This window comes from Emys orbicularis, chromosome 5 (genome assembly GCF_028017835.1).
Source record: "Emys orbicularis isolate rEmyOrb1 chromosome 5, rEmyOrb1.hap1, whole genome shotgun sequence".
NCBI classification, from domain to species: Eukaryota; Metazoa; Chordata; order Testudines; family Emydidae; genus Emys; species Emys orbicularis.
This window is the reverse complement of record NC_088687.1, coordinates 119,860,197-119,885,024: the sequence shown is the minus strand read 5'-3', so window position 1 is coordinate 119,885,024 and position 24,828 is coordinate 119,860,197. Positions and strand designations below refer to the sequence as shown.

At 43.9% G+C, this 24,828-nt stretch overlaps 1 protein-coding gene across 2 annotated transcripts in view; it reads right to left on the bottom strand.

Annotated features, from left to right (window-relative positions):
• STK32B (serine/threonine kinase 32B) overlaps positions 1-24,828 on the bottom strand; it is a 272,197-nt gene that overhangs the window by 94,879 nt on the left and 152,490 nt on the right. For both annotated transcript variants that reach the window (XM_065405246.1, XM_065405247.1), the window contains one exon: positions 19,585-19,758. In XM_065405246.1, the coding sequence (XP_065261318.1) occupies positions 19,585-19,758 (174 nt within the window). The remainder of the gene's footprint in view (positions 1-19,584; positions 19,759-24,828) is intronic.

The following is a 24,828-nucleotide window of genomic DNA, read 5'->3' as shown; positions in this document are numbered from 1 at the left end:
GTACAGATTCATACTCCTTGAGTGAATCACCTGTCAAGAACACACAGTCTCTAATAACCATAGGAAACATTGTTCACTGTAACCAGATGATAAGTTGCCATTGGAGAAGAATGATCAGATCCAGCAGAAAAGAATACCTATCACACAGAGTTGCTTCTGACCTCAGAGCTCATGTAGTATTTCTGAAGACTAAGAATAAAATTGCCACCAAAGCAGATGAAGAGATCAGAAATGTCCCATCAACAAACATCCAAGTATCCCTGGCTCCTTCTAGGTACAAAGTGGACAAAATGGGCCAGGTCCTGTTCTCACTTATACCTGTGCAAATGCATATACAAGTGTAACTGAGAACAGAATTTGATCACATGAATTTTGTCCTGCATAAGTGGTCTAAAAGAAGGGCAGAAGAAGCTCATCATTATTGACTACTTTATCAATCAGGAAAAAGCTCAGTCTAGAAAATGTGTGCTGTTTCATTCTGAACAGCAGAATGCAGGTATGTGTTTGGCTTCCTGCCAAGAAGGCCCTATTTCCTGCACTGTCAAGTTTCACCCTAGACACAGTCAACTGTTGAGCCCCAAAGAGCCTAACTGACATGGAAGGATAATGTCACAAAGAGACAGGTTGTTTGAAAAGACATCTCTATTGCTAAATTTTAGTTGAAACTTGGGAACAAAGATACCATCTAACAACTGAAATGGGTGACTAACGATTTTTGGGGGACAGACAATGATTCTGACTAGGACTGCACTTCTTTTCAAGGAGACAATTATTCTATTCTGATAGGTAAAATATTTCTGTGTGAAATACAGAGATAGGTATTGCTTAATAATTCTATTTCTTCAGTGTTAGATCTTCTAAAATGTAACTTTTTGACATGAAATCTTCCTCCCCTAATCAAGTATTAAATAGTCATGGTGCAGATTAAGATAAAAGGTTATGGCTAGAAAAGCACATCTTTGTCCATATATTCATAAGATTTAGCTTCATGTGCACAGCCCTTTTATGGGAGATGGGGAAATGGGCTCCAATTTTAATTAGTGTGGAACTCTGTGAGAGTCTGGGTCTGTGTGTAGGTTTGTGTAGGAGAGTTGAAAGAGCACCCTACATGGAAAATTCTGCAGGGTTAGTGCCAAAAGTTAAAACTAGGCAGAGTTGTAGAGCCTTATAGCTGAAACCCTTAAAGCCAGAATTGTAGATGACTAAATCACTTAATTAGCACAATAGCTTGCAAGTGTGACATTCCTGAAGATAACTTTTTACCCCAGCCTATCCTGCTAAAATAACTATATTATTAACAGTCATTGAGTTTCTTTCAGAAGAGAGGCCTGTTGTTCCTTGAGTAAACATGTTGATCGGGTCTTCTTTACAGAGGGCAATCTCTCAATGTCTGCAGTAAACAACTTGAGAAGCAATGTACCAAATCTAGGAGTGCATTTCTCACATCAGTACCTCCTCCGTGAATACCTAAGAGAGAAAATTTCCCCTGACAGTGCTTCCTTCTTCTGTATTAAGTCCTACATAGAATATGCACGAAAAGGACTAGATGATAATTTTTCAAAGGTACAGATTAAGGCTGTGTGAATTGATCAATATGAACTGCAAAACTATTCAAAATCAGCCTGGCCTTGAGTTAAAACAACTCTGTTCATCTGTTCAAATTGTATTCATGCCCACGATGGTGAAGGGCATCTGAAAGTGAGTAGGCACAGTTACTTTTTCTTCTTTTTCCAGCTGCCCCGGTCAGAGTCCCTCACATTCTCTCCAGTCACAATTCCCCCTGCCATCACCTCCACTCAATATTCCCCCATTTGCCCCTCAGTTCTCCCTCAATAATTAGGTTCCCCCAGCCTCCCTATAATCTCTTCAGCTATTCCCCATCGTAGTTTCTCCTGCTTTCCCATTCTCAACAGCTTTCCCACTAACTCCATTGAGCAATCCTACCCTCCCCAGCCTCTCTCATTCAGCATTCCCATTCCTGCCCCCCAAGACTTTGTGCAGGAATTGCCCTCGGTACAGTCAGAGGCCCTCCTATACATCCACATTCAGCATCCACTCACTCTCCACAGATGCCTCCACTTCTCATTCTCCTACCAGCTCCCTTCATCATCATTCCCCTCACTTCTTCCCCAGCTGGCTCACCATTTAAACTTCCCCCATTCTCGTCCCAACCCCTTCTGCAGTCAGAATTGTCTCCTCTTTCTTCAGTCCACCAAGTTGGAGTCCCCTTTCTCTCACCACCAAATCCCTAATTTGCCTCTTGCTGCTGGCTTCCCTGAGAGCTGCTGGGGCTCAACAACTCTGAAAATCAGGCCACTTTTATTTAGGTGCCTAATTATGGATTTAGGAGCATAACTTTAGGTACCCAACATTTGAGATTTTTGGCCATTTTATTTTTTCAGACACTGCAAAAGAAGTATGATACTCTTGTGCTATACTGGTTATCGTGTTCTCTCATTATTCCTACCGTTCTTCGTTATTCCAATTCTGATGCAAGTTATTCGGCATTTTATCAGAGACATAAAAAGTGATGGTATTATTTTAAATAACTTTACTATTTTTAATAAACTGTTAGTGTGCTTATGGCTAGAGAACAACATGCTTCCTGCCTGAAGGTGTTTACAGTCTCATTTGAATAAGACAATAAAAATATATACTGGGAGTCCACATTTAAAATAGGAGAATAGAAATTCCTTTTGTCGTAGGATCCAGGTGTTCTTCCTCCAAGGGCACCACTGAGCACTTAAACTTTATGTGGAAAAATATTTTTGAGTGCTGTATAAGAACCCAGAGAGAGAGAGAATCACAGAAGTGAACCAGGAGCTCATTCTCCCCTTCCCCCCAATAACACATTTAGATTCATGAAATCAGGGTGAACAAATAAGAAAAACTTAGATTGTTTTCACTTATTTTGAAAAGCATCACCTTTAGCACTTATAAGCCACAAAGCAACACCTGCATGTTCTGGGTTAAAGGATATGCTGTCGTTTCAGTCAAAATGCACAATGACATTGAGAAGAAATAAGGCCTGATATGAGTAAGATACATAATGAAACAAACTAACTGCCCCCCAAAACAAAACAAAATGCAGCCAGTTTCTATCTATTTTCCATGATCACCACTGTAATAGTGTAAGGGCCTGATTTTGATCACATTGTAATGGACCACCATTCCCACTCTATTTTATTTACTAGGCTTTAGTCCATCAAAATGATTATTGTTCACTGGGTGCTGAGAATAATCTTTCTGCTGTTCCAACATCAAGTAAAACAATTTTACTTCAGTGTGCCTACAGTCTAAGGCCTCAATTCAATGTGCCTACAGTCTAAGGCAGGGGCGGGCAAACTTTTTCGCCTGAGGGCCACATCAGGTTTCCGAAATTGTATGGAGGGCCAGTTAGGGGAGGCTGTGCCTCCCCAAACAGCCAAGTGTGGCCCGGCCCCTGCCCCCTATCTGACCACCCCCCCTGCTTCTCACCCCCTGACAGCCCCCCCGGGACTCCTGCCCCATCCAACCCCCCGTTCCCTGTCCCGACGGCCCCCCCGGGACCCCTGCCATATCCACCCCTCCCTATCCCCTGATCGCCTCCGGACCCCCCGCCCCTGACTGCCCCCTGCTGCCCCTTCCAAACCCTCCTCTCATTCCTGACTGCCCCCCTGGGATCCCTGCCCCCATTCAACCCCCTGTTCCCTGCCTTCTGACCAACCCGACCCCTATCCACACCCCTGCCCCCTGCCCCGAACTCCCCTGCCCTCTATCCAACCCCCCCTGCTCCCTGCCCCTTTACCGCACTGCCTGGAGCACTGGTGGCTGGCGGCACTACAGCTGCGCGGCTCAGAGCACCAGGATAGGCAGCCGTGCCGCCCGGCTGGAGCCAGCCACGCCACCGTGCAACATAGAGCACCGGGTCAGGCCACGGCTCTGCAGCTGCGCTGCCCCAGGAGCTTGCAGCCCCGCCGCCCAGAGCATTATGCCGGCGGCACAGTGAGCTGAGGCTGCAGGGGAAGGGGGCACAGCGGGGGAGGGGCCAGGGACGAGCCTCCCGGGCCAGGAGCTCAGGGGCCGGGCAGGAGGGTCCCACGGGCTGGATGTAGCCCGCGGACCATAGTTTTCCCACCTCGGGTCTAATGCCTCAATTTTAAACATGTGACTATCATTAAGAATCTGCATTGTCCTCCTATTAACTTAAAGTTAGACATGTGATTAAACGACTTATTGGATCACTCGAAGTCACACAGAAAGCTTCATTCATTACAACTAATGCAGGGACCAATAAATTGCACCTTCCTTAGCGTGCAGGAAATTCACCCCTGGACTGACAGTAGGTTGTGTTTGTGTAACCCACACACCTCCTGGGTGTGGTGTTCTGTCCACAGGCGCCATTGGGTGCCGGTGGGTGCTCACGTCTCAGCCCTGCTCCCGGCCCCGCCCCCTCCCTGCCCCTATTGGTCTCCTTCCCAAATCCCCACCCCGGCCCCACCTCCTCCCCGAAGCGCCCTGCGTTCCCTCTCCTCCCCCCTCGCTCCCAGGTTTGCTGCACGAATCAGCTGTTTCGTGGCGGCAAGCACTGGGAGCTAGGGGGAGAAGCAGGACCCGGCAGCAGGTTCAGGGGAGGAGGTGGAGGCGGAGTGGAGGTGGAGGTGAGCTGGGGCTGGGGTCCGCAGGGAGCTGCTGGTGGGTGCTGAGCACCCACCAATTTTTCCCCATGGGTGCTCCAGCCCCAGAGCACCCACGGAGTCGGCGCTTATAGTTCTGTCCCATCTAGTGGCATCGAGACCACTTAGAGAGAGAGATAAAATGAGTCTGCTCTACAGCCTTAGCTAACAGCCAGTTGGCTTTTAGCTCACGCAGTAGAGGCTCATGCACTGAGGTTCCCGGGTCAATCCCGTCTGCCGACGACCAGGGTCTGTCGCCGTTACAAGTGGGGGCTCAACCGGGATTTCAACTGGGAAGTCTCTGAAGCTCGGGACACGCTCCCTCAGCTAGGGGAAATATGTAACCCACACACCTCCTGGACGGAGTGTTCTGTCCCATCTAGTGGCAACGAGACCACTTAGAGAGAGTTAAATGGGTTTGCTCTAGAGCCTTAGCTAAGAGGCAGTTGGCTTTTAGCTCATGCTCAGGTTCTATCCTGCCCGCAGGTGACCGGGGTCTGTTGGTGTTACATTTGCACAATCTGGAACATGCTGACACTATCTAGGGGGACTCTCATTCAGAATCAGAAACATTTAACTGCAGTGCTGCTTCATGAGGGAAAACTGCATTATAGTTAGAATTGAAATTAATGGAGGACATTGAAATATTTGAAAGCTGCCATGTAGGGAACTCCCAGAAGGCAAATGAGAATAAAGGGGAAATAAAAAAGGAGTTAACAAAGGCGCTTCAGAAAGAGAACTCTTGAAAAATAAATATAAAATCAATCACATTTAGCACATAAAGCTCTCCGAGTCAATCAATAGCATGACTCAATATTTTGACTCTCCCCTTCTCTCTCACTCTCCATACATCCAGCTAAGTCAGAAGTTACACAGCTCATGCCAAGCTCATCTGGGCTCTCACAAAACGGTCTTGGAATCTGCTGAATACATTTGTGAGTGAAGGACAAGTTTAAACTGATGCTGTCCTTTAAGAAAATTCCTTCCACCTCATCAGCTACACAGATGGCTCTGTGCTATAATAGTGGGTGCCTGTGAAATATCTACAGTAAGACAGTATTTAATGTTATTATAGCCGTGTTGGGCCCAGGTTATTAGAGAGACAAGGTGGGTGAGGTAATATCTTTTATTGGCCCAACTTCTTTTGGGAGAGAGAAAAGAAGTGTCTAAGAAGAGCTCTGTGTAAGCTGCAAAGCTTGTCTCACTCACCATCAGAAATTGGGCCAATAAAAGATATTACCTCACCCGCCTTGTCTCTCTACAGTAAGATAGCTCAATAGACAAAAGAAATCCTGCAATGACAAAAATTCCACAAAAATCTGCATTTTTGCTTATTGCCAGTCTGACAGCATTAAAAAAAGCTTTCACTGTAAAGAAATCCTCAAGAGAAATGATAGGAAACCCCAAACTCACAATAGCTGCAGAGTAAGGTAATGCATTTTTCACCTACTAAAACTGAGACATGAGGTATGTGCAAATGGCCCATCTGTTGCTGTTGGGTCTAGTTTATTCATGCTGTCTCCTTATCAAACCGCTTAAACTTTTTTATGTCTTCATCAGAAATACAAACCAGAATAATTTAAGAATAATTAATGCAAAACTGCTCCTTTACCCATTATTGGACAGAATGAGCCCATATGCAGGAGATCAGAAGAGGTGCACATAGGATAGTCCAACAAAGGCAGATGAGTTCAAGAAGCTCTGAACTTTCCCCAGCATGGCTGGTAGCTAAAAACCACACCTGAGTCATACAGAATACAGATAGCACTGTGAAAAACAAATGAATTAGGGAAATGTCAATCTCTGTCCTTTTGTCGCTGTTGACGATTGTGGGTGGGATTTTCAAATATGCTCTTATTGAATTCCCAGCCAACACTGCAATACATCAGGGGTAAGATCAGAGCGTCTACTGGAGTTACAGTAGCAGAAAAGTGATGCAAGTGAGCTCAATACTGGGCCCGGAGACATGAGATGGTTTCGAGTACAGGATATAGTGTTTCATCTTGGTCCGCTTATCCCAGTTCATACCAAATGAAGCTGTGGAAATGATGATGTGTCACATTTTAAAACAGGAGGAGGGAAGGAAGGAGGTTATATTTAATTCTATTTCCTACATATGGACTGGAACGACAAATGTAAGAGAAAGAAGGTGGTCGAAAGGGCCCTGACAAAGAATCCAGGTGGAGGATAGGCATAGAGGAGAAGAACTCTCATGCAATCCCCACTCTACTCCATAACAGTGAGCGAGAGGTGGTAGGCGTGGGGCCTGGACGCTCTGTAGCCAGCAAACTGGTGTAACCTACTGGTTAGTGTACGTTAGAGGTTCTCCTCTGTTTCCAATCCCCTGAGAATATGGGTATATCCACACTGCAGTAAAACCACCCATGGCCAGCCCATGTCAGTTGACTCAGTCTCACAGGGCTCAGGCTGAGGGGCTATAAAACTGCAGCACAGACATTTGGGCTCATGCTGGAGCCTGGTCTCTGGGACCCCACAAGGGGGAAGGGTCCCAAACCTTGGGCTCGCTCCAGCCTGAGTCCAAATAATTACACTGCAATTTTCTAGCCATACAGCTTGAGCCCCATGAGCCCGAGTTAGCTGACACAGGCCAGCTGCAAGTGTTTTTTTGCAGTGTAGACATATCCTAATAGTCTATTACAGCCTCAGGTAATGACCGTTAGCTCAATCTATAGAGGCACATGTTTTAGCTGTGGCCTAGTGTGTGGGCCAAAGTGGCACCTGTCATACTTGCACGGAGTTCTAGTCTCAGGGAATCCCTCCTGGCTATTTGTGGTCCATTTTCTAGCCTCTTTCCACCTCATGAGTTGCACAAAGAGGTTGATCTGATTAGAGCCCTAAAGTCACTAAAGTCAGCTGTTCTCTGTAAGTCACTAAAGTCAGCGGTTCTCTGTAAAGAGCAGCTCTTTCTTTCCCCTGCTTTACCTGGAGTTGCTGCTATCTCAAAAAGAGAAGCCAAATTAATGGAGTGTGGCTTCATTTGAGCAGGCCTGAACTCTTTGGTACAAAAACATTCTGATTCCTGCCAAGACTGTTCCCTCAGCCCTACTTAGCATTGATGGGTTTGATCCTTTCCAATTGTTTTTTTTTCTGGACATACTCATATTTTAAGTCATAGTCACTGGGACCCTGCAGATATTTAGGGAAGTAAAAAGGGTTTTGTGGTCTTGAATTATGAGAATCATGAGAAAAAAAAATCCTCTAGTTTGTTGCACTGCTCCACCCAGTTATATGTCCTCCTTTCCCCATTTTCCCAACAATGAAAAAGGATAGATGTTTACTCCTATGAACTCCACTGATGGGTTCTTTATCTTGTTCCAGGACAGAAATATTTTCATGCAGTATGGAGTATAAAGCAACAACTAATGACAGCAAGTCTGAGAATCCTGGGAGTCCACAGTCCTCTAATTATAACATTATCACATACTTATGATTTTAGAAAAGGAAAACGAAGACTTAAGTGTATTTATGTAGTTTTGGTTGCAGCTAAATGACAATGGGAAGAGAAGAGATTCAGAAAGAAAAGCAAAAACAGTAAGTAAAGTAAACCAGAAAAAAGACCATATAACAGTAGCTCACTTTGCAAGAACTAATAGTTGAGTGATTGTGGAATGGATATATAAGAATAATATTTAGCACCAATATAGCTCTTTTATCTTCAGAGTAATGTACACACACCAAGGACTGGATCATGTCTACACCTGCTTGGGTGTTTCATGATATACAGAATCACAGCCTCTCAAATAAGAGGCATGTATTATGGAAAACAGCTACAATTACAAATGGCAGGTTTCAGAATAGCAGCCGTGTTAGTCTGTATCCGCAAAAAGAACAGGAGTACCTGTGGCACCTTAGAGACTAACAAATTTATTAGAGCATAAGCTTTCGTGGGCTAAGGCCCACTTCTTCGGATGCATAGAATGGAACATATATATACACACATACAGAACTCCCACCTTTTCATGCTCTCTGTATGTATATATATATCTCCTCAATATATGTTCCATACTATGCATCCGAAGAAGTGGGCTGTAGCCCACAAAAGCTTATGCTCAAATAAATTTGTTAGTCTCTAAGGTGCCACAAGTACTCCTGTTCTTTTTACAATTACAAACATAGCTTGAATTCCAGCTTTGTCTCCCTTATTTTTTTTTTTTTTACCAATGACCACACCCTGTCTTCAAGTCTATGCAGCACACAGAAACATCTGGTGGCTGAACAATATACTGCAAGTAAACATTTCATTACAAAGCATGGAGCAGTGGCATAGGGAATTGCCTTCCCTTCCTCGCCTCCTTGTGCGGAGTTCCGACACAATCTTAATTCTTGCACTTTCAGGGTGTAAGGAACAAAGGAGTCTACTACCAACAGCAGCACTTGATTCCCCAAAAAGGTGTGGCTAGAGGAGGTGTGGAAATGAGTCCTTCTCTACTAGGCAGCAGAGTTGACCCCAGCTTGCACTCTGTAAAAGAATATGGCAGTGATCACTGGTGTGGATGGTCTTTTTCCTCACAGAGGTATGCATGGAGCACCTCAGGACACCTCACAGAATCCTATAATTGATACAGACTCAATTGATAAAGTCAGCAATTGTATATGCTCTAGAAAGCTAGACTTCAATATTATTTCCCACCGAACTTTGTTAAAGGGAGGTAAGTCATGTGGTGAATCATATGATAACATAAAGGGTTTGGGGTTGTTTTGTGGCTTCAAAATAAATAACTAATGATAACAATAATAAAACTAGAATTCATTCTCAATAGGTGAAAAATGCAATTCAAATGGTAAAAGTTATGATTTCTGAATATAAATAATTTCTTATTCCTTTATAAGGTATCATTTGAGATTTAATTTTTTTATGCCAAGAATTACATTCTTTTTTTATCAGTACTGGGCTTACAAATGCTCAGTATTTTTTCTGCACTTTGTTGGCTGCATGGTGTTCATTTTCTTGATGATTTGATACATCATCTAATTTTCTTCTCTTATATGAGATTTTTATTCAGGTCCTGCATTTTTCCTTTGGAAAGAATGCAGACTTGCACTTATTTCAAAAGCTCAATAAAAAGAATCAAACCAAGAATGGAGAAATACACATGAAGATAATTCAGGGAACAGGCATCTCATACTGTCATGACCTTTGTAAGCATATATGAATAATAACCACACACAGGATATTTTTTCCTGTTCTGTCTACTTCAAGATGCTGTTATATTTCTTGTTCATTAGCTTGTGTTTGCCAGCAAGAATAACTAGTATAGGCTGCAATCTGACATGCTCTATCATTTACATACATTACTTTTGAACATGCCCTGGTAGAACTCAAAGTTGGACTGTTTTGGTTCCTTCCATATCTGAACTTCAGTGAAGAAAAAATGGTCCTTATTTCCACCTGCCCTATCTTATCTACCACTTACACTTTAAGTGGATAATTTTATACAGGAATCATTTTACTTGGGAATTTATAATCTTGGCATATTATTTTTGGAGCCATAAATAAAAGCCTGTATAAAAAATAGAAGTTGTAAAGGCATAGAAATGTTACCTAACTTTACAGAATTGTTGGTATAATCACTCTCTGAATGGGTCATCAGCAGGGTAGAACTTGTGAACTTTTGCATTGCAGCATAGATCTTTGCCATTTGAACTAAAAGAATAACTCCTGAGGTTAGTAGCAGTGGTAAGCTGTTATCTGGTAGTGGAGCAGCCACAAGAGGGAGACAACACACACTTTGCTAGTGTGTTACACTGGCAGCTATGTAACCTCACTACCACCCCTGATCTCTTCACTACCACCCATGATCATAATAGATTTGCTGTTTCCTGTCAAAAGTGGAACTTTCAGCAGTGCCAATCAAAATGGTGAGGACAATAAAATCACGAGATGGGTAGGTGAGAGAAAACAAATGCATCACAAACAAAAATCACGGCAGATGGACCATTTAGCGCTTTACATTACAATACTGCTGGAAGGGTATTGTAATTTTCTTTCCAGATATCTGTCATATCCAGCCTCAGTCTTCACAGTGTGAAACTGCCAAGTGATGATAAAATTGTAAGGACAACACAGTTAACTGAGGGCCATAAAAACCACTTACCCCTAATGAGAGAGAAAAATGTAATTCTACCAACATGGCATGTGTTACAAGGAAAGCATCTATAGAATCATGGCTCTACCATTCCTCCGAGCTAAGCCTCTATCTGCAAAAACATCCTGGATCCAACTCTTTCAAGTAAACACGGTAAGAAATAGCTGGCTGAAAATATGCAGCCCAAGTTACTCAGACTGAAAATGTGTAGCATATTAGCCAACTGCTGGTGGGTTTTGTTAAAATCTACGAGCAGCAAAGCTTAAGAGGGGAGGGAAGGTGTGTTGGTCATGTCTGAAATAATCATAAGAACATAAGAATGGCCATACTGGGTCAGGCCAAAGGTCTATACAGCCCAGTATCCTGTCTACCGACAGTGGCCAATGCCAGGTGCCCCAGAGGGAGTGAACCTAACAGGTAATGATCAAGTGATCTCTCTCCTGCCATCCATCTCCACCCTCTGACAAACAGAGGCTAGGGACACCATTCCTTACCCGTCCTGGCTAATAGCCATTAATGGACTTAACCGCCATGAATTTATCTACTTCTCTTTTAAACCCTGTTATAGTCCTAGCCTTCACAACCTCCTCGGGCAAGGAGTTCCACAGGTTGACTGTCTGCTGTGTGAAGAACTTTTATTTGTTTTAAACCTGCTGCCCATTAATTTCATTTGGTGGCCCCTAGTTCTTATATTATGGGAACAAGTAAATAACTTTTCCTTATTCACTTTCTCCACACCACTCATGATTTTATATACCTCTATCATATCCCCCCTTAGTCTCCTCTTTTCCAAGCTGAAAAGTCCTAGCCTCTTTACTCTCTCCTCATATGGGACCCGTTCCAAACCCCTAATCATTTTAGTTGCCCTTCTCTGAAACTTTTCTAATGCCAGTATATCTTTTTTGAGATGAGAAGTCCACATCTGTACGCAGTATTCAAGATGTGAGCGTACCATGGATTTATATAAGGACAATAAGATATTCTCCGTCTTATTCTCTATCCCCTTTTTAATGATTCTTAACATCCTGTTTGCTTTTTTGACTGCCGCTGCACACTGCATGGACGTCTTCAGAGAACCATCCACGATGACTCCAAGATCTCTTTCCTGATTAGTTGTAGCTAAATTAGCCGCCATCATATTGTATGTATAGTTGGGGTTATTTTTTCCAATGTGCATTACTTTACATTTATCCACATTTCATTTGCCATTTTGTTGCCCAATCACTTAGTTTTGTGAGATCTTTTTGAAGGTCTTCACAGTCTGCTTTGGTCTTAACTAGCTTGAGCAGTTTAGTATCATCTGAAAACTTTGCCACCTCATTGTTTACCCCTTTCTCCAGATCATTTATGAATAAGTTGAATAGGATTGGTCCTAGGACTGACCCTTGGGGAACACCACTCGTTACCCCTCTCCATTCTGAAAATTTACCATTTATTCCTACCCTTTGCTCCCTGTCTTTTAACCAGTTCTCAATTCATGAAAGGATCTTCCCTCTTATCCCATGATGACTTAATTTATGTAAGAGCCTTTGGTGAGGGACCTTGTCAAAGGCTTTCTGGAAATTCAAGTACACTATGTCCACTGGATCCCCCTTGTCCAGATGTTTGTTGACCCCTTCAAAGAACTCTAATAGATTCGTAAGATATGATTTCCCTTTACAGAAACCATGTTGACTTTTGCCCAACAATTTATGTTCTTCTATGTGTCTGACAATTCTATTCTTTACTATTGTTTCAACTAATTTGCCCGGTACGGACGTTAGACTTACCGGTCTGTAATTGCTGGGATCACCTCTTGAGCCCCTTTTAAATATTGGCGTTACATTACCTATCTTCCAGTCATTGGGTACAGAAGCAGATTTAAAGGAGAGGTTACAAACCATAGTTAATAGTTCCACTATTTCACATTTGAGTTCTTTCAGAACTCTTGGGTGAATGCCATCTGGTCCCGGTGACTTGTTACTGTTAAATTTATCAATTAATTCCAAAACCTCCTCTAGTGACACTTCCATACAAAGGACGGCTCAGGTTTGGAAATCTCGCTTAACATCCTCAGCCATGAAGACTGAAGCAAAGAATTCATTTAGTCTTATTATAATAATGTATTCAGTCTTTAATTGGTCAAATAGATTATTCACTAATAGTTTTCAACGGGCGCTAACCACAGTATAAAGGACCTAGTCATGTCATCTTGAAGCTTGATATCAATGAGGAAAGACTTCAGGATTTGATCCAACATGTGGGGGTGAGTACAACCATGCAAGTTAACAGAAGATGCCTTTCTCTGTTCTATGGCTCTGGTGGTCTATGGGAAATAATTGTACAAACCGCTTTTACCAAATCACTGTACCCAAAGAAAACATTTTACCGTGCTCTAAATTCCAGCAAGATTGTGGGAAATGAGTTGAGTTAAAGTGAAAGGTTATTATGTGCCCAGATGAGTTAAACTATATAGTTTGCATGTCAGAGTGAGGATGGGGGCCAAGTATAGACTGCAAAGCAGCAAATGCTAATGAGGTTAGAATTTTTTTAAAATTACTATTTAAAATACCAGTTAAACATCTATGCAAAGGCAGACAGCTCTGGCAGAACTATAAGCAAGATATCTTGTATAGCACCCACTCTTGTGCCATATTAAATAACACCGCTCTTATTCTGAACATTTATTTTGCAGGGTTGTGCATGCAAAACACTTATTGTGACAGGTGGCTTGGAGGGCCAGGAAGCCTAGTGGTTAGAGTGCTTTGCTCTCAGCCCCCTGCTTGGTTAAAGAGCCTCAATCTTTAAGGCCAAGGAAGGTAGGGGGATCTGGGCCCTCTCTCTCCATCGGGTCCCAGCCCAGGGTCCTGTGTATGTCAACTGGGGGGTGGGTCCCTCCCAGCAGGGAGACAAAATCAGCTGCCCTGGGCTACTTCCTACCAGACTGTTCAGTTTGGGGTGTGGTGCCAATTTGCTAGGCGGCTTGCTTCCTGCAGGGTCCACTCCTGGGTCTTGTATGGCACCAGGCTCCTTTAGGTGGGGCAGCCGCCAGTTACTGAGGGCGAGCCCCACAATGTCTCTGGGGTTCACTCAGTTACCTCAGGTGCTGGAAGCTCGTTTGCCATCTCTCTTGGCTGGAGAGACAGTGCTTACTCCCAGATGGCTGCCAGGTTAGTGCTCCTTCCCCTCAGGTAGGGAGACAACTAGCTCCTGCCTAGGGTTTTGTCCGGGACAGTCCCTTTTTTGAGCCCTGTCCCAGCCGTCATGACTTTTTTTTAGCAAAAATGGGCATTTGTCCCATTTGTTCTTAAACAGGCCAAATACCCACTTTTGTCAAAAAGGTGAGGTGCCGGAGGGCGAGCAGCGAAACAAGCCCTACGCAGTGTGGGAGGCAGGGCTTGGGTGTGGGACAGGCAGGGCTCAAGTGAGCAGTAATGCCAGTGTCAGCCCCACACAGAGAGGGAGGCAGGGCTCGAGCAAGCAGCAACGCCAGCCCCGCGTGGGGCGGGGAGCTTGGGCGAGCAGCTCGGGCCAGCCCCGCACAGTGTCCTATTTTCCCTTTGGGAAATATGGTCACCCTACTCCTGCCTCTTCGCCAGTCAGCTCTGAACTGAGCCAGGTGCTCTCCTTTTCTCCCTCCTCCAGGCCTGGCATCGGCTGCGGTAAAATGGGGTAGGGCTGACTGGGCCCAAAGGCTCCCTCTAACCCCAGTTGTACTGGCTGGCAGTTTCTCTGCTTCATCACAGTTATGTTGAAATATGTATGAATAATAGAAAGTGAGGATTAACACAGATATACGATGACATTAGTCCTGCATGGAGCCAGAATGGGATAGCCACACCTTCTCAAGGAGATGGCTACAAGAACAGAACTTCTGTTGCTAGCAGCGAGAATTGAATCAGGCACCACTTCCACATTAGTTCATACTTACCAGATATTTCCTGGTCCCTCCATATCAGATCATCAGGAGGGATACGATAACCAGAGTGCTATGGCAAAATTCCTGCTTGCTGATTGACAGTTAACAACCATCAGCCAATTAGTATATAGTCATTCACATAATGTCTGGTTATTACAAAATAGCTTTAGAGTAGTTACACAAAGCAGATATTCAGAACCAGTCAAGGTGCTGGGAACTGAATAACTATGAAGGGGCAGGAGGTGCATTGTATAGTTTTCCAAAAGCTACCGTACAATGTCTGTGTACTATGTTTGACTGAGAAATGTTAATTTTGGCAAAACAAGAGATAACAATACAGCAAAATACAATTCCTATAAAAGTATATTTTACTAACTGTCCACAGAAAAAAATTATTCAAACTCTGTAAAGTTTACTGAGAAGCTGAATAGGAATTAGTGTGTTTCCATAAAGTATGGTAGATAAGAACATAAGAATAGTCATTTTCTGTGGAACTTCATCTCAGTTTCAAGCTTGGAACAAACCCCAAAGCTGTTGGGTTTTGTGTGGTTTAAGGTTTTCTTAACGTTTTGCATAGCTCAGCTGTACAAATGTCCCTTCATTTGCACACACAAGAGAAATGCTCAACAATTTGTTCTTCATCAAGGAACATTTCTTAAGTCATAGAAATAGACTATGCTGAGCTGTACTTTAGAAACATTCACTGTGAATGCGAAATGTGTGCAAAATGTATAGAAATCTACAAAAAATATTAGTATTATGCAGAAGATGGAAAAGTTCAGAGAATTCCTGCAACATTCATCCAAATTTAACCTGAAGAAAATCAATAGCTACAAAACGTATTTCAATTTTGTTTTGTGTGGTTGCCATAATACAGAATAAGCCTTCTACTCCTGCCCGAGCTTAGACTGGAGAAGTAAACTGGATTAAGTTTAGAAGTGTGAGCAACAAGGGTGATGTCGTGGTGGGAGTCTGCTATAGACCACCAGACCAGGGGGATGAGGTGGACGAGGCTTTCTTCCGGCAACTAACAGAAGTTACTAGATCGCAGGCCCTGGTTCTCATGGGAGACTTTAATCACCCTGATATCTGCTGGGAGAGCAATACAGCGGTGCACAGACAATCCAGGAAGATTTGGAAAGTGTAGGGGACAATTTCCTGGTGCAAGTGCTGGAAGAACCAACTAGGGGCAGAGCTCTTCTTGACCTGCTGCTCACAAATAGGGAAGAATTAGTAGGGGAAGCAAAAGTGTATAGGAACCTGGGAGGCAGTGACCATGAGATGTTTGAGTTCAGGATCCTGACACAAGGAAGAAAGGAGAGCAGCAGAATACGGACCCTGGACTTCAGAAAAGCAGACTTTTGGTACGTCTACACTTACCTCCGGGTCCGACGGCAGGCAATCGATGTTCTGGGATTGATTTATCGCGTCTTGTCTAGACGCGATAAATCGATCCCAGATCGATCCCGGAAGTGCTCGCCGTCGACGCCGGTACTCCAGCTCGGCGAGAGGAGTACGCGGCATCGACGGGGGAGCCTGCCTGCAGCGTCTGGACCCGTGGTAAGTTCGGACTAAGGTACTTCGAATTCAGCTACGTTATTAACGTAGCTGAATTTGCGTACCTTAGTCCGAAGTAGGGGGGTAGTGTGGACCAGGCCTTTGACTCCCTCAGGGAACTAATGGGCAGGATCCCCTGGGAGAATAACATGAAGGGGAAAGGAGGCCAGGAGAGCAGGCTGTATTTTAAGGAATCCTTATTGAGGTTGCAGGAACAAACCATCCCGATGTGTAGAAAGAATAGTAAATATGGCAGGCGACCAGCTTGGCTTAACAGTGAAATCCTTGCTGATCTTAAACACAAAAAAGAAGCTTACAAGAAGTGGAAGATTGGACAAATGACCAGGGAGGAATAAAAATATTGCTCAGGCATGCAGGAGTGAAATCAGAAAGGCCAAATCACACTTGGAGTTGCAGCTAGCAGGAGATGTTAAGAGTAACAAGAAGGGTTTCTTCAGGCACGTTAGCAACAAGAAGAAAGTCAAGGAAAGAGTGGGCCCCTTACTGAATGAGGGAGGCAACCTAGTGACAGAGGATGTAGAAAAAGCTAATGTACTCAATACTTTTTTTGCCTCTGTCTTCATGAACAAGGTCAGCTCCCAGACTGCTGCACTGGGCAGCACAGCATGGGGAGGAGGTGACCAGCCCTCTGTGGAGAAAGAAGTGGTTCAGGACTATTTAGAAAAGCTGGATGAGCACAAATCCATGGGGCCGGATGCGCTGCATTCAAGGGTGCTAAAGGAGTTGGCGGATGTGATTGCAAAGCCATTGGCCATTATCTTTGAAAACTCATGGCGATTGGGGGAGGTCCCGGATGACTGGAAAAAGGCTAATGTAGTGCCCATCATTAAAAAAGGGAAGAAGGAGGATCCGGGGAACTACAGGCCAGTCAGCCTCACCTCAGTCCCTGGAAAAATCATGGAGCAGATCCTCAAGGAATCAATTCTGAAGCACTTAGAGAAGAGGAAAGTGATCAGGAACAGTCAGCATGGATTCACCAAGGGCAAGTCATTCCTGACTAACCTAATTGCCTTCTATGAGGAGATCACTGGCTCTGTGGATGAGGGGAAAGCAGTGGATGTGTTATTCCTTGACTTTAGCAAAGCTTTTGATATGGTCTCCCACAGTATTCTTGCCAGCAAGTTAAAGAAGTATGGGCTGGATGAATGGACTATAAGGTGGATAGAAAGCTGGCTAGATCGTCGGGCTCAACGGGTAGTGATCAATGGCTCCATGTCTAGTTGGCAGCCGGTATCAAGCGGAGTGCCACAAGGGTCAGTCCTGGGGCCAGTTTTGTTCACTATCTTCATTAATGATCTGGAGGATGGCGTGGACTGCGCTCTCAGCAAGTTTGCAGATGACACTAAACTGGGAGGAATGGTAGATACACTGGAGGGTAGGGATAGCATACAGAGGGACCTAGACAAATTAGAGGATTGGGCCAAAAGAAACCTGATGAGGTTCAACAAGGACAAGTGCAGAGTCCTCCACATAGGATGGAAGAATCCCATGCACTGCTAAAGACTAGGGACGAATGGCTAGGCAGCAGTTCTGCAGAAAAGGACCTAGGGGTTACAGTGGACGAGAAGCTGAATATGAGTCAACAGTGTGCCCTTGTTGCCAAGAAGGCTAGGGGCATTGCTAGCAAATCGAGGGATGTGATCATTCCCCTCTATTCAACATTGGTGAGGCCTCATCTGGAGTACTGTGTCCAGTTTTGGGCCCCACACTACAAGAAGGATGTGGAAAAATTGGAAAGAGTCCAGCAGAGGGCAACAAAAATGATTAGGGGACTGGAACACATGACTTATGAGGAGAGGCTGAGGGAACTGGGGTTGTTTAGTCTGCAGAAGAGAAGAATGAGAGGGGATTTGATAGCTGCTTTCAACTACCTGAAAGGGGGTTCCATACAGGATGGATCTAGACTGTTCTCAGTGGTAGCAGATGACAGAACAAGGAGTAATGGTCTCAAGTTGCAGTGGGGGAGGTTTAGGTTGGATGTTAGGAAAAACTTTTTCACTAGGAGAGTGGTGAAGCACTGGCTTGGGTTACCTAGGGAGGTGGTGGAATCCCCTTCCTTATAGGTTTTTAAGGTCAGGCTTGACAAAGCCCTGGCTGGGATGATTTAGTTGGGGATTGGTCCTGCTTTGAGCAGGGGGTTGGACTAGATGACCTCCTGAGGTCCCTTCCAACCCTGATATTCTATGATTCTAAGTATCCTACCAGCTGGAATAGATAGGATATGATTCCGCCCTCTCCATGTTGAGTCAGAACGTCCTTATAATCAGCTTTCTCATACAACAGCACAAGGGAGTACTAGTGGGTGGACAGGATGACAGGTCTCAATTCATTTGTTTAGAAGAACCTATTTATATTGATTACTGTCAACCCCATTGCATGAACAGTTTCAGTTTGGCCTCTGGAATTCAGATGAAACAATTATGGTGACGCATGAGGTCAGCTTCTCTTTCCACTTACACTGATGTAAACCAAGAGGAAACCTACTGAATTCAGAATTACACCACTGTAAACCCAATGTAAGTTAGAGCAGAATCAGGCCCAGGATTTTTTTTCTTCCACAGTTTGCTATTATTTCCATCACAAGGGAACCCACCTCCGTGCTCAAATTAGGTTTAGAAACATTCAGGAAATATTGAGAGATACTTGATGTGTGGCATGCTTGACAAAGAGAGATCATTAACACTGACTAGTACCGTGACTCTTTAATTAGTTTAAGAGGCGGCCAACCAACAAACAGATCATTGCAGCATAGGAAATGCCACAGAGAGGGAAAGAACACAGAGCCTGTAATTTCTTCCACTCTGTTCCTTTCTATTTCTTTTATATTACTCCATGCACATTTCTAGCAGTCTGAAAACTGACAGCTAATTCCCCATCATCAGTCACTGTGATGCTCTTTGCTTTCCCCCCCCCTTCTGACAGTTATTCTATTGATTTACAAATGTGTGTGTTCAGAAAAATTGTAAGGGAATTAAGAAAAATTAAAACATGTGGCCTTCAGAGTATTGTGTCTAACATTAAATAAGCATGCATCACGGCTCTTGGATAAGAGGATAAACAAAGGGAGTATGACAAAGTGGAGTGTGGAAACAACAATATTGCAAGGCTGAGAAGAGGGGAAAAAACACACCAGGGCCAAACTCAACTCCTGTTTACATTTATGCAGCAGAAACTTTGCATATGTATCCACAGGCAAAATTTAGTTACACAAAACCAACAACGTAATAAATGAGACACATACTTTACAAGTGGAATAAACAAATCCCAGTGTGGCTAAGTAAAGAAGTCCTCACTTGTGGCATGGTCTACACTTTCTTTACTAATAGAATGAATGCTATTCACCTACCTGTGAATTATATGATATCTCTGCAAATAGTCCAGTGAAAGTGCCAATTCACAAATATATAATTTAACAGTTCCTTCGTTAAAATGCACATTCTGTTGTAGGTGGTAACGCAGATCCCCTCCAAGTAACAGATCTACCACCATGAACATGTCTTCTTCATCTTGAAAAGAATACCTGGAAGAAATAATTATGAAAATGAAAAAAAACAACAACGGTTATTCAGTTCAATTCAATGAGTTGTTTTTGGCAAGGAAAGCTATTTAAAAAACTAACAAACAACAACAACAGCCGCCAGACCCTTCAGTTATCTAACAGAGGTAGATCTGCCCATGGTAGAATTACAGTTTGCTCAAATGCAACAGATTGTTTTCTCCAGTACTACCAATATTAGCCCAATCCTGTGTTGCTTGTGCACCCACACCTCACTCTGACAACAGCAGCTCTTTTGGATGCACAAGGAAAGCAGAATTGGGCCGATGGATGTCACCTGGCATTTTGATTTTGAGAAACATAGAAAATCACTTTTAACACTGATTTATTGCTGGGCAGTATTTAGAAAACCTTTTGGGGTTTATGTATTTTAAAATCCGTATGTATCTTCCAAATTCATAAATTGGCCTGGCAAGTAGCAGGAATAAAAATAAGGCCTATAAAAACCATGCTTGGTATTTAGATAAACGCAGTCATAGGTGATGAATCATAGGGTTAGAAGGGACCACAAGGGTCATCTAGTCTAACCACCTGCTAAGATGCAGTACTTACTGTGTCTAAAACATCCAAGACAGATGGCTATCCAGTCTCCTTTTGTAAACCTCCAGTGAAGATGCTTCTTACAGTTCTTACAGTTCAGAAGGTTTTCCTGAGATTTAATCTAAATCTGCTATGCTTCAGTTTGAACCCATTGCCTCTTTTCCTGCCCTCTATGGCAAAAAGAGAAGAGAACAATTCTTCTCCATTTTTATGGCAGCCTTTCAAGTATCTGAAAAGCTCTATATCTCCCTTAATCTCCTCTTTTCCAAACTAAACATACTCTGTTCCTTCAGCCTTTGCTCATATGACTTGCATTCCACCCCTTTGATCTTCCTTGTTGCTCGCCTCTGGATCCTTTCCAGTTTCTCTACATCCTTTCTATACATTGGTGACCAAAACTGCACACACTACTCCAGCTGAGGCCTAACCAGCACTGAGTAGAGTGGTACTATCACCTCCTGTGACTTGCATGCTATGCCTCTCTTAATGCAACCTAATGTTGCATTTGCTTTTTTTGCAACAGCATCACATTGCTGACTCATGTTGAGGTTGTGATCCACCACAACTCCTAGATCCTTCTCAGCAGTGCTGCCTCCAAGCCAGTTTTCCCCCATTCTGTATTTGTGCATTTGGTTTGTCTTTCCTAAGTGTAGCACTTTACATTTGTCTTTGTTGAATTTCATTTTTTTGTCTTTAGACCAGTTTTCCAATTTATCAAGATCCCTCTGAATTTTAGCTCTATCCTCCAAAGTACTGGCAACCCTCCCAACTTTGTGTCATCTCCAAACTTGATCAGTATGCTCTCTATTCCTACATATAGGTCATTGATAAAGATGTTAAACAACACCATTCCCAGAACAGATCCCTGTGGAACCTCACTTGAGATCTCCTTCCAATACAACATCATTCCATTAATAGTTAGTCTGTTTGCGGTTGTTTAACCAATTATGGTAGTTCTGTCAAGCCCACATATTTCCAGCTTATCGGAATGTCTTGTGGGACTGTGTCAAAAGCCTTGCTGAAGTCTAGGCAGAGGCAGATTTACAGTGAAACACAGGGTGCCCTGGCAAGGGGTCCCCCAACAACAGGGGCCCCCAGGACCGGGCAGCTGCAGGGGCAGAAGCTTGGTCATGCCGGCTCCTGGGGCTCCTGCTGCAGGCTCCGCCCCCACCAGCAGCCAAGCTCCTCCCTCCCTGCCTTCTCCCCCGAGTGTGCCGCATTCCCACCCTTCTCCCTCCCCCTCCCAGCGCTTCCCCCACTGCCAAACAGCTATTTGCCGGTGCTCAGGTCACTCTGGGAGGGAGCGCAAGGAGCAGGGCCACAGCACGCTCTGGGGAGGAGGCAGGGAATAGGCGGGGGGGCAGGGCCAGAATTGGGGCAGGGCAGAGCAGGGGCAGGGCCCCGCATTCCTCCTACACATACACACACACACACAGCAGCCCCCTGCCATGAGCCGCTCAGGGCAGGGGGCTGGCAGCACCCCCATGACCCCAGCCCACCCCCCAGCCCCCTGCCCTGACTCCTGCACCCCTCTCACACACCTCCAGCCCCCTGCCCTCCCTGACTCCTGCACCCCCCCACATCCCCACCTGCACCCCTCGCACCAAACAGGAGCTGCCCCAGGTAAACGCTCCACACCCCAACCCCCTGCCCCAGCCCTGAGCCCCCTCCCACACCTAACTCCTGGCCAGACCCTGCACCCCAACCCCCGGCCTGCTCCTGCATCCTAACTTCCTCCCAGACCCTATACCCCCAGCCCCCTCCCACACCCTAAGTCCTGGCCAGACCCCGCACTCCAATTTTTTTTAATAAAGCGCTCTTATCCAAAGTGCTTTACAATCGTTAGCTAATGGTACAAACAATATTTGGAAAGATCATTAAGTGGTCCGCTGAGACCCTCAGAGATTTTCAAATGGTCTGTGGAAAAATAAGTTAGACTACAAAACAATCAAGGTACCTCACTTTACTTTCATTTACTTCCTATAATTTATACGAGGAGGATGAAGAAAAAAAATGAAAAACGGGGGGGGGGGAGAGATAAGAGAGAATGTTCTTTTTCTTGGCTGGGTCCCAAGGAGGGGCCCCAAAAATGAAGCTGAGCACAGGGCCCCACTAACTCTAAATCCGCCACTGAATCCAGGTATATTATGTCCACCACATTCCCCCTAGCTACCAAATCAATTACTCTGTCAAAGAAGGAAATCAAGCTGGTTTGGCATGATTTGTTCTTGGTAAATCCATGCTGGCTGCTAGTGATTACGCCTTCATCCTCCAGGTATTCGCAAACGGAATGTTTTATACATTGCTCTAGTAGCTTCAAAGGTATCAAAATCAGGCTGACTGGTCTATAGTTTCCTGGCTCCTCCTTTTTCCCCTTTTAAAGGTGGGCACTACGTTAGCCCTCCTCCAGTCTTCCAGGCCCTCTCCTGTCATACATGAGTTTGTAAATATTATTGCCAGTGGCTCCAACCTTTCTTCAGCTAATTCTTTCAGTACCTTGGGGTGAATTGCATCCAACCCCGCTGATTTGAATTCATTCAAATTGGTCAGAAGATCTCTGACATGTTCTTTATGTATCCCGATCTGCATCCCTTCTTCTTTATCGTCTGTGGTAACTTCGCTAATTGTCTGTCACGTTATTTTTTGGGAGAAGACTGAAGCAAAGTAGGCATTGAGCAGCTCTGCCTTTCTATCATCTTCTGTTACCAGCTCACCTTCTCCACTGAGCAGCAGACCCACACCGTCCTTTATCTTTCTTTTTTGTCTGACACATTTGAAGAACCCCTTCCTGTTGTCTCTAACATTTCTTGCCAGCTGTAATTCATTCTTTGCCTTGGCTGTCCTGATTTTGTACCTATATGCTCGCACTATTCCCATGAATATTTCCTTGGTGACATGCCCCTCTTTCCATTTCCTGTATGTATCCCTTTTGGTTTTTTGATAGCCAAAAAGCTCCTTGTGCAGCCACATTGGCCTCCTGTGGCCCTTCTCTTTCCTCTGCATCAGAATAGCTTGATGTTGAGTCTCTAGTATTACATCTTTTAGGAACTGCCAGTCCCCTTCAACTCCTTTTCTTCCTAATTGTTCTTTCCATGAGACCTTGCCTACTATTTCTCTGGGTCAGTTGAAATCTGCCTTTCTGAAGTCCAGAATTGAATTCCACAAGTATTACCGTGCAGGATTGATCATGTAGGGTATATTCCCCCCTCTGCGTATATATCCAGCTCCCATTAAGACACATCTACCGCATATCTTGTATTATACCCCTGAATTAACTCAGCAGAGAAAATAAAACTGGGACTACACTGCCCACCATTACATATGTTCTCCATATATAATGACGTTTTATAAAGTGTTAGATTCTCCATGGTCACTGATTGATTTCTGATTAACCCTTTTCAAGAAGTGCTTGTGAAAAACTCCAAGGGCCAAATTCTAGTCTGTCTTAAGCCCTGTAAATCCAAAGGTTAGCCAGCTAACCCGTATAATGTGGTTATTACCTGGACAAAGGGTAATTTCCATGGATTTCTACTTACCATGCAATTGCTATATTTTTTTTTCCATCAGAAAACACTGTCAGGAACTCACTGGTTTTAATTTCTGATCAGTGTATTTGTATAAGATGCTGTTTTTTCTCTTCCAAATGGTACAATGATGAATGGCTTATTTATTTTTTTAATATAAAATAAGTCTGCTTAGAGTTGTCTCTGATGGAGCTACACCAGTTTACACCATCTGAGGATCTGACCCACTGACTGCTAAACAACCATAGTAATACGTCTTTGACACATACTGTGTGCTGTGCAATTGTGCATGTTCTCTATAGGCCATCTTCAGTACTACAGTATGTTGTCCTCTAATTTCTAAGAGTCCCTAAAAATATGTTACAGAAATAAAGAATGGTTCATCTAGAAAATCTGTAGCAAAAATATGAGGCAGAAAAGTCTGTATTAGATTATTTTAATCAAACAGCTTTATACAGTCTGACTTTATTCCCAGACTCATGCTTTGTGAAATGAGGTACTGCTTAGGGGTTGTCACATATTTAAACTCTTTCCATTCTTTTAGAGCATGATGTTCTGTTGCACTTCTATGCATCTCCCAAATGCCAGGGGAAAAATACATATTTATTTGCATTATATTTGTTTCTTGATAAGTCAAATCTTTGAAGCAAAGTAATAAAGTGGGTGGCACATGGTGTGTACTTCCCTCCACACACACAGAGCGCACCTCAACAAAAGAAATGAAAGGCGTCATTTATGTTCAGGTTTATTCCAGATGCTGCATCCCACAGTGCCTGAAACCATCTCAAAAGTGATGTTTACATACTTAGCTGATGGTTAAGACTCATTGCTTTTTTTCCTGTTGTGTTTTTAAATGGAGTGGTTGTAGCTTAAAGCAGATGTAACTAGAAAGGTGATCCACCTGTTATTTTGTCCGTAAGTGCCTGCTTGAACAAGACATTCTTAATTTTTTTACCGTTTTTTATTCTGA